Source organism: Seriola dumerili, unplaced genomic scaffold (assembly GCF_002260705.1).
Source record: "Seriola dumerili isolate Sdu_G_001 unplaced genomic scaffold, Sdu_1.0 BDQW01000236.1, whole genome shotgun sequence".
NCBI classification, from domain to species: Eukaryota; Metazoa; Chordata; class Actinopteri; order Carangiformes; family Carangidae; genus Seriola; species Seriola dumerili.
The window spans coordinates 817,295-827,100 of NW_019174491.1; the positions used below are offsets into that span (position 1 = coordinate 817,295).

The window sequence follows — 9,806 nt, forward strand, 5'->3', positions numbered from 1 at the left end:
TGTGTGTGTGTGTGGATAAAACCGGCGTGATGAGGAGGAGGGTGATGAGTCTGGGGGGGTGGGGGGTCAGAGGATGACCAGGTGAAGTCTGCTAAAAGCTCGGGGTTCAGCCTTTCTTCTCCTCCAGGATCTTGTGGAGCTCGTCGGCGTCCTCGGCGGTCTTGACCCGGATGAGGAGGGGGACGGGGCTGCTGGGGTTCTTGTCGTCGATGGACGGGTTGGGGACGCACACCACCATCACGTTGTTCTTACCGACCCGAGAGCACGGCATGGACGACTGCACCATGATGTTGAGGAGGATGTTTCCTAATGGGGACGGAGGAGACGAGGTCGTTAACGGAGCCGAGACATCAATGTTTAACATACTTTCATTAATTGATTATTAATCAGATCTTAGAGGAGGAAGAACACATTGTTCCACGTCTTCCCCTCAAGGTTTCTTTAAAATGTTCATTCAGTATTTAAGAGTTTCTCGGTCTTAAACTTAAGGAATCAGTTACAAAAGGAGTCGAGTTAAACAGAAATAAATCAGAAAACACTAGTAACTGGATTTCAGTTTAAACTGTGTTTTCTGAGCTGCAGTTCCTCTGATGCAGCAGCAGGTGGAGCTGTTCGCTCAGCTGAGGTCAAACAGGAAACAGCTGTTCCTCTCTACAGTCTGTGTGGGAATATTCTGCTGCATATTAATGTGAATTTAAATTAAACCTGGGATTAAACACCTGAACAATGAGGAGAAACAACTTGTTTCTTTTTCTCGGGTTTTGTTTGTCTCCTGCGTCAGCTGACTGAGGACATCGCCATAGAAACCAAGTATTTCTCCATTTCTCTGACATTTAAAGAGCAAATGATTAATCAAGAAAACACTGATTAGATGAAGAGAATGGATCTCTCATTAATACGTATAATATAATATATAATACGTCTCTAATCCTGGAGTTCACGTAGAAGCAGCTGCTCTCTCCTGCTGATGAATCATCTAAACTCTTTCTTGCCTCAGACATTTTGTTTTCAGTTCAAACTAAACTCCTGCAGCTGTAATTCTTTTATTTTTTTTTTACCCAGGTTGGTGTCGGCGCGAATGAGCAACTGAGTTTTTCCCTCCGCTGTTTGTTTGAGGTGCAGAGTTCCCACTCCTTTCTCCTTGAACTCCGAGTCCTTCTTGTAGAACATTTTACACCTGAAGGAAAAACAACAACAGGTTAACACACGGAGCGACGCTCATCTGCACAAACACAAAGCTCTGCGTCGCAAACGTCGACGACGTCTCGTTTTCATGTTCTACCAAAAACAGCCGAAGAAACAAAGTGATGAAACATGAACAGCCTCCAGCTTCAGCTCTGAGGGACTTTACATCAACAAACATTTGTTCTGATGGAGAGAAAACAGAAATCTTTTATTGTATATCTGTAAATCGTTTCTCTGCATAAAAACCTTCAGTCAAACCGGAGAGGGTTTTAATTAAAGCCACAACTCATCTATGTAACATGTATTATATAAACATATACCATTATATCTGTGGCAAATAAAAAAACTGTTAATTATTATCCATTTAAGTCAACGTGTGGATTTTTAATTTTCCTCTTTAGTAAACTTGATGGAAAAGCATCAAATTAAATCTGAAGACATGAACAGACTCAGCTGCTCTCGCTTTACAAACTCCCACAGATGAAGGTTTTCACCAAAGGGAAAAATTACTTTACTACAGTATTTTGTTTATTATTAAATATGATTTTAAAGTTCTGACGTACTTCTTTGAGTAGAAAGCGTCGTCCTCTTTCACCTCTTTGATGTCGGGTTTCGGCGGCTCCTCCGACTCTTCTTCTCCGTTCTCGTCTAAAAAACAAACGACAACGTTTCATGAAGATCAGATTCACGTCGAGTCACGTGACGTCGACCTTCTGACGTCTGAAGAATCTACATGTCGAGGAGATCAGATTTAAACTGAGTGACGAGTCGACTGACGGGAAATTCATCAGTAACAGTTCTGATAATTGATCCTTCGTTAACGTCATTACAAACTTTCTCCAGGTTGTAACATCAGAATATTAAGTTTGTCTCTGCAGGTGTTTCAGACATTTTTTCTCTTTTCTAAAGTTATCAATTAATCTTTAATGAAAATCATCAATATTTACAACTCCGCTTAAAACAGATAACTGTTACTTAATAAATGACTTGATCATTTATCACACATTAGATTCACACACAGTAATTAACAATTTAAAGACCTGAGCCAGTCGCTGATTCAAAACATGATGTATTTAGATTTTACAGTTTCCTCCTTTGCAGATAAAATCAACATCGGATTGACCATCAGCTGTTTTGATTACTGATTGATCATTTAAAGGTTTTCTGTCTTTGTCTTCAGTGACATGATGAAATAACAATTAGCAGATTAATGGATAATAAAATGAATGTCATTATTTGACACCTTCCTTGCTGATCTTACTACAGTTCACTGCTTCTCCTCACGTCAACGTTTCTACATGTCAAAGTTCATTTCGGTTTCATTAATAATAAAGATAAAACCTGATTCATCTGATTTTGCCAGTGATTAGAGCTGACACAATTAGTGAAGTTACCAATCAATCATTTAAAATAAATACTCCAAGTCATTTTTTTTATGGAATTTGATGGTTCCAGTTTCTCAGTTTCTCTCTGACAGGAAACAAAGTGTTTGGGTTCTGGACGGTCGGACGTCGTCTCAGACTCTGGGAATTAGTTTCTGACATTTTATAAAGTGAAGAAACAATAAAGAGCAACAACAACAAGCGATGATTCTTATCATCTGACTTTCTTGATGAACTGTTTGGTCTATGAAATGTCAGAAACAGTAAAAACCAAATGATATTTCATTTACTATCTAATTGAATTATTTATTTTTACCTTTATTTCTAATATTGAGCTACTGGACACTTGAATCTTCCCTCGGGAAGAATAAAGTAAATATCTATCTCTCTCTATCTGATGCGTGAAAAACAAGAAGCAGCAAATATTTTTACATAAAACTATTGGTCAATTATTATTTTCTTTCTTCATATTTCAGCTTTAAATCTGTTGTGACTGATAAGAATCATAATTAGCTGCAGCCCTGATCAGAACTCATTTATGTTTCTGCCACTGAAGAATAAATGAATAACTGAACGTCTCTCTCTTCTGTCCGTTTGAGGACATAAATGAATTAGAGCGTACCTGCAGCCTTAGCGTCCTCAGCCTTCGTCCCGCTGAAGGACAGAGGAGCGGCGGATCCAGGAGCTCCGAACAGGGAGGTCTGACTGGAGGAGGCGCTGGAGGAGGAGAAGGAGAAGCTGGGGGTCGTGGTTTTGGACCCTAAGGAGCCGAGGACAGAGCTGTCCACCTTCTGGCCGAAGTTAAACGTGATGCCGGCGGGGATCGGAGCGGCGGCGGAGCTTTTGTCCCGGGTCGAGTCTTCTGTCGTTTTTTTACCAAAGGAGAACAAAGTGGCGCCTGGAGCCGGAGCCGCCGAGCTGCTGCCGCTGCTGCTGGAGGAGGAAGATGAGGGAGGAGGAGGAGGAGGGGTGGCTGTGGTCGGCAGCATCCCTCCCTGCTTCTTCTCCTCCCAGCCCCCGTCAGCTGGAGCAGCAGAGCCGGCGCCGTACTGCCGCTCGATGCTGGACAGGTGCCGCTCATAATCCCTGAAGATGGGGTTGAGATCGCACAGCGGGTTGTCGTTCACGTGTTTGGTGATCCAGTCCCGCACCGAGCAGTTGAGGGCGGTGAGCTGCCGGCTGTACTCCCTGTTGCTGACACTGCTGCTGCTGCTGCCGGAGCCCGAGCTTTGAGCCGGGCTCGGGGCGGAGCCATTGGTCTGCTTGGCCGTGATGTCAGCGGAGGCGGGGCCGTTGAACGTCAGACCTGAGATGATGGAGGGAGAAATGTTACAGCTGGATGAGGCTGAGAGGAAGAGAAACGAGGAGCCCCCTCCCCCCTCTGCTGCAGCCCCCCCCCTCCTGCCCTGCAGCGACACGACGACATGAAATGAAAGAGCAGCCAGACACAAACACGCAGACGTCGCTGATTCAGCTCCATTACACCCTGATACTAAACACAGACTTCCACACAGGAGCAGCTTTAACTCAGCTGCATGTCACAGTCTGAGGCCACTGCACCCACCACCACCACGACGATGATGATGATGGTGTAAGAGAAGATGAAGATTAAAATCATCTCCATCAGCTCTCAGTCCCGTTTAAACACAATCACGTCAGAAAGCTGCTGTGAACACAAAGGAACCACGACGGGAATCACAAACTAAAATATTCATTTGTTCGTCACTGAGAGAGGCAGCCATCTTTAAAAAAAAGATGCACTTTATCTTAAAATAAGAACGACTAAAATAAAACAATAAATAAATGAAAACCATGCAGAGTCAAAGCTGGTTTCAAAAATCTTTATGATCTACATTCATTCTCAGATAATGTCAGGTGTCTTTAACTGAACCGTAATAAACGCATTCTATATTTTAGTAACACAAAGTCAATCTGCTTCAAATTAAAAGCCTGTCAGTGGTTCTGCACTTTCCTTAAAAAGCTTTTATAGTGAAACATCTGCCGGTTTGATGTTCTTTAATTAACATCAGTGAAATCAACATCAACAGCCGAGAAATTCATTCTGATCTAGTGGTTAAAACACCAACATCCTCAAAGCTGAGTGGCTCCTTTGTGTCGTTCAGACCTCTCTCTCTTTTTGTTTCACAGAAAGAGAGGGACTATCATCCCAGTCATACAATCTGATAAAAAGATGAAGAGTCCCTCCTCTCGCGTCACTAACACAAAGCTGAGGAAACGCAGAAGCTGCACTCAACAGACAATGAAGACTAGTTTTCAATTTGATTCAAACTATTTCCTGTTGTTCTGAATCTTTTTATGTTTTTAAAGCAACATTAAAGGCCAAGCAGATCACACTTAACTGACACAAAAGTGTGAAAATATGCTGGTGAACTAATCACAGTATTTATATCTATTGTGACAAAAATCTCACAAAATCCAGATTCTCCAGTTATTTTGATGAAGTTTCGAACCTTTTGCTCCAGTAAAAACAGGTTTTGTAATACTGAACATCGACAGCAATACAAAAGTCAGGAAACACCTGTCCACGACTCCTGAATCACCTGTGTTCATTCTGAAGTTCATCCTGTTGATGAAACGTCAGGGAAACAGAAACTGGACGTCAGGTGTGACTGTGTCTCACCTGGAGCAGCAGTGGACGCTGCAGGAGACGAGAAACCTCCGAACGACGGAGCGATGCTGTTTCCGTTGGTGAGACCGCCGATGCCTTTAAAGCCTCCACCGTTCCCGAAACCCGAGAACAGGGTGGGAGTCGAGCTCCCACTCGCCGCTGCCGCCGCTGCAGTCGCCACCGCAGTCAAAGAAAAGCCTTTAAAACCTTTGAACGCTCCTGGACTCTCCCCCTGAAACACAGGAAACATTTACAACTAACTGAACCACACACAGGTTAAATGTTTTCACACTACAAATCCGTCTCATAATCAAAGACTGAAAATACAAAGCAGGTTAAAAAAAAGAGGAATCTGTTCATATTTCCTGAATATTTCATTCACAAGTTGATGTAAAACTCTGTTTCACCTCAGCTCCGAGGTTTCGGCGTTTGGCCTTTTTAATGGCTCGATTCTTCAACACATCTTCACTCGCAACTGAAAACGTCCCCGCCTGATGGAGATGAACAGATTACCTGCTTTAGATTCACAGGTTAAAACATCAGCAGAAACTCTGACACACTAAAGTCACTTGGCTCTTTCTCTCACTTCATTTACATCCAGGTGGAGGTAAAACTGTGTCAACTTTCTTTCCTTGACCTTTTCAGTCTCCACAGATCAAAACTAAAACTCTCAGTTTTCATTAGGACTTAGGAATTTGGAGATGTTACAACATCGGGACAATCCATTTTGGGCTGGAACACAATATTCAAATAACAACATAATGTTGTTAATCCACTGTCAGTGTCATCTTTACATGTAATGTCATAATAAAAAACATAGGAGATCAAATTCTAAATCACAAGTAGAAGATGACCTGGTTTCTACTGGTTATTGTTCTTTTTAGGATCTTTGTTTTTACCTGTTTATAATCTTCACTCTCACATGTTACAGCATCAATCCAGACAATGTCTCTTATTTAAGGTTGTACAATCACTGGTCAGATCTGTGTCTGTGTGGGACTCACCTCCTCTCCCTCCTCCTCCTGATCCCAGTTCCTGTCCGTTAGCTCTTTGTCAGCGATCCTCTTCGCCATCCCACCTGCTCTGTGACACAGAGAAGAAAAATAAACAGTTAGTGACATATCATTTTATCTGAGTAATTCGGCAGCTTGATCTAGACCAGGACCGGGTCAGGACCCGGAGTCTGCAGGTTTCTACTGCAGAGGTGTCACTGACCAAACCTGAGCTGTGTTAAAGGAGAAACACAAGATTCTCAAGTATCATCTACGGCTGTAATTAGCTCCCATACTGCACATTGTCCTAATATAACTGACATATTAGAAACCATCAGTAAAAAGCAACTACAGCTTTCAAACTGAATCAACACCTGACAAACATTAAAAGGTTTGTGGACTAGAGCTGAATCAAGCAGTCGATTAATCAATTAGTCAAATAATAAAATATTAATTGGCAACAAATTTTGATAATCAGTTATTTTTATGTAAAACATTTTAGTTTCACAAATGTAACTTAATATAAATATAATGCTGGTTCTCTGAAGTCGTGTTTGACAGTAACTGAATGTCTGTGTTTTTACCGTTAGTTGTACAAAACAATAAATTTAAGTAATATGTCACCTTCTTCTCCTTTTTTCTTTCTATCCATATAGATAAATCTGCCAAATATTTTCTTAATTAACAAGTTATTTATTTTATAAGATGTCAGAAAAAAATTTTAAAAAAAATGTCCATAACAGCTTCTCAGAGGCTGAGGTGATCTTCAGACATCATTCAGTCAAAAACAACATCTTAATAACAACATGGACGATTAATAACAACAGCAACTGTAAACATCCTATCTTAAAGAATACTTTTCACTGACAGTAGAAGTAAAAGCAAAAGTAGAAACCCCACAGTGTACTCCATCACGTTCAACCAATCATGAACTAAATCAAATATATAAGAAACAAAATACAAATAAAAAAGAAAATTAATAAACAAGTAGAATAGAATCTGTAAATAGATCTGAACCATACTGTAGCTGTAATTTCTATTTAAATACTGCACAATGATTCTGCTCAGTAACTGATAGACGTTATTGCTGTAAATAATTAATATTACTTACAGTGACAGTTACTTACAGTTAGTCTAAGTGTGTATAATCTTTGCTAACACCTCCATCAGCCCGTTAACCCACTGATCTGGGAATTAAACCCCAGGTTCCTGTTTCCCACTCAGCTCCATGGTTACACATTAAAACCTGTCGTGTAGACTTTAAGTTAACTAACAGTTAATTAGCTTTACTCAGTTAGCTCTTCCTCCAGGCTAACAACCGTTAGCGAGATAAACACCAAGATTGAGGTCAGATTAACAGTCAACCGGGTAGAACAGTATAACCGTGAGGGGATTGTAAACCTTTGTTAACAGGTTCACTGGGTACCCAACGTCCATGTTCGGGCTCTTAGCCGGTGAGCTAACGGCGGGCGTTCAGGCTAACCGGGCCCGGACGTTAGCTAGCTAGCAGCGAGCGGCTAACGTCATGTTAAACACCGCCTCGGCGCTAACGTTAGCTCCTCGTGCGGCCAGGTTAATTACACCTAACGTACCTTTTCTAGAGGGTAAATCCGGACTGATTGTGTGACAACTCCAGGTGACGCAGGCCACTTCAGAAACGTGAGTAGAACACCTTCACAGGTAAAAATCAATAAACCGCTGTGATTTGAACGAGCCTCTCTCACGCCGCCATTTTACATAGCGGCACATCCGCATGGGCTCACGCGGCCCACCTCTTTGCTCATGCGCAGCAGAACGCGCCCTCTAACATGGGAGTTGTAGTCCATAACAACTAGCTTTTGAGCAGAGCCACTTAGAGATCTTAAAAATAAGGAAACGGTAGTTTTGGAGACATCGTTTTAATGTATTTATTTATTTTATCTTTTTATTGGCTGACTATACTAAATTATATGTATTTATTAAAATATGAACTGTTTTGTTTTAGGCTACATAAAGTTTCATGTAGATAAGATGCTGATGATTTTTATTTTATTCATTTATATAGATATTTAGCATATTTTAATTATTATTTATGTTTTACTTGTATTAGTTTCTTACCTACGTCATTTGTTTTTGTGATATATGTCACTTAGCTTTATTTGGCTCAGAGCCTCCTCTCTTCTGATTGGCTCACCGATCTGTTGTTACTATAGCTCCAGAGAGAAGCCATGTTTGTTTTTTACATGTTTTAAAAATTATTTATTTGGTATATATTTTAATAAACTGTATTTCCTGTATATTCAGTGCATTAAAAAACTATATTTACAATTGTTGTAATGCAATAATTCATGTCTTTAATTATTCTATTACACTTATGAAATAGCAACACTTCACAAAGAGTTAAATTAAAAGAGTTTAAGTGTTGGGATGGACCCTGATAGTGTTTATTTGTGTTTGTTTGGCTGTGAACCAGCAGAGGAGAATAATCCTTATACTCAGAATGAAAACCATCAAATCTGGAGACACCTGTGAGGTGTTGTGCTGGTTAATACAGGATTTGGTGGAATTTTTTTTTTTTTTGTAGCTTGAAAGTGTCTGAATTCACCCACATCCCTCATTCTTATAAACTGGAAACGTAATTTTTGGCTGAAGGCATTAAAAATAAACCGTTGCTGCTGCGTCAAGGTCAGAGCAGCTTTCAGTGTTTGAGATGAAAAGTGACAGTTATCAGTCACTGCACCTGCATGGGGTAAATGAGCTCCGCCACACATGTCCAGCTTTGATTTAACCTGCCTTCTCACAGCTTTCCCCTTCAGCTAAATGGTGATTTTGGGATTTACCAGCCAGTCCATTTCAGCTTCTCCTCCATCCTTCAGCAGCGCTGTGTGTTTTCAGAGAAGAACTCAGGATGCACGCAGAGACTCGAGGGATTGGGGGGTAAAATGGTGCAGAGTTGGGCAGCAGATGGCTCGTCTCCAAGCTTTCAGGATCCCGGTCGGCCTTGCCAAATAGGAACAGGTGCTGGAGAAAGTAGGAAGTGAGCTGTGGGCCCTAGCGGCAGCAGGAGACCCTTGACCAGCTGGCGAGGAGAAAATGGAAGGACTTGGCAGCAGAAAAAAGAGAAAACCTGTATAATGCAGAAGGAACAGGCCGGCCAACATGTGAGGCTGAGAGAGGCAGGGGTTCTCTAAAGCCTTTAAACACAAACACATGCAGCACTGACACATCACACTGAATCATGGGAGATCATTTTAAAGGATCCAGAGTTTAATTTAAATGATATTTGACCATTTTTATATCCGTGAAGGTCCCAAAGGAGCCACAGAGTTTTTAATATTCAACTAAATATCATCATCAACACGTCAGGAAGACAAGTGTTGCACATTTTAAAGATACAAGGAAAAAAGAGTAGAGAAACATGGCTCCCCACACTTCTACCGATCATTTTCCAGGGTCTTTCCAGGACTTTTCCAGGACATTTCCAGTAGTATAAGAGACAGGGATCACACCAAACCCTATCTGTTCCTCTCTGTGGACGTCTGATTTAAAAGACCTGCAGTCTGTGTCTATAACTTCTCTATGGAACCATCTCTCTGATCACAGGACATATGTTTTAATGTCATTACTTTTACCACTGTC

General features: G+C 41.2%; 1 protein-coding gene across 4 annotated transcripts; it reads right to left on the reverse strand.

Annotated features, from left to right (window-relative positions):
- Nucleotides 1-7,916, reverse strand: nup50 (nucleoporin 50). Of its 4 annotated transcripts, none has more exons than XM_022755844.1 (8): nucleotides 7,781-7,916; nucleotides 6,201-6,274; nucleotides 5,604-5,687; nucleotides 5,209-5,428; nucleotides 3,190-3,873; nucleotides 1,749-1,833; nucleotides 1,059-1,177; nucleotides 1-306 (listed from the first exon to the last, which is right to left on the reverse strand). In XM_022755844.1, the coding sequence occupies exons 2-8, from the start codon at nucleotides 6,267-6,269 to the stop codon at nucleotides 107-109; spliced, it is 1,461 nt and encodes a 486-aa protein (XP_022611565.1). In that variant the 5' UTR covers nucleotides 6,270-6,274; nucleotides 7,781-7,916; the 3' UTR covers nucleotides 1-106. The 4 variants fall into 4 exon arrangements, with proteins under 4 accessions (XP_022611565.1, XP_022611562.1, XP_022611564.1 ...); XM_022755841.1 differs by having other exon boundaries at nucleotides 6,201-6,279; XM_022755843.1 differs by lacking the exon at nucleotides 7,781-7,916 and adding an exon at nucleotides 7,590-7,630 and having other exon boundaries at nucleotides 6,201-6,279.
- Between the last annotated feature and the right edge of the window lie 1,890 nt (nucleotides 7,917-9,806).

What these genes read in the sequence shown, in the direction of transcription:
- nup50 (XM_022755844.1), bottom strand. Translation starts at nt 6,269, where the DNA reads ATGGCGAAGAGGATCGCTGACAAAGAGCTAACGGACAGGAACTGGGAT. An exon ending in AGCGTCCACTGCTGCTCCAG is followed by an intron (nt 3,874 to 5,208) that starts GTGAGACACAGT and finishes CCATCATCTCAG; the next exon opens with GTCTGACGTTCAACGGCCCC. An exon ending in GACGCTTTCTACTCAAAGAA is followed by an intron (nt 1,178 to 1,748) that starts GTACGTCAGAAC and finishes TTTTTCCTTCAG; the next exon opens with GTGTAAAATGTTCTACAAGA.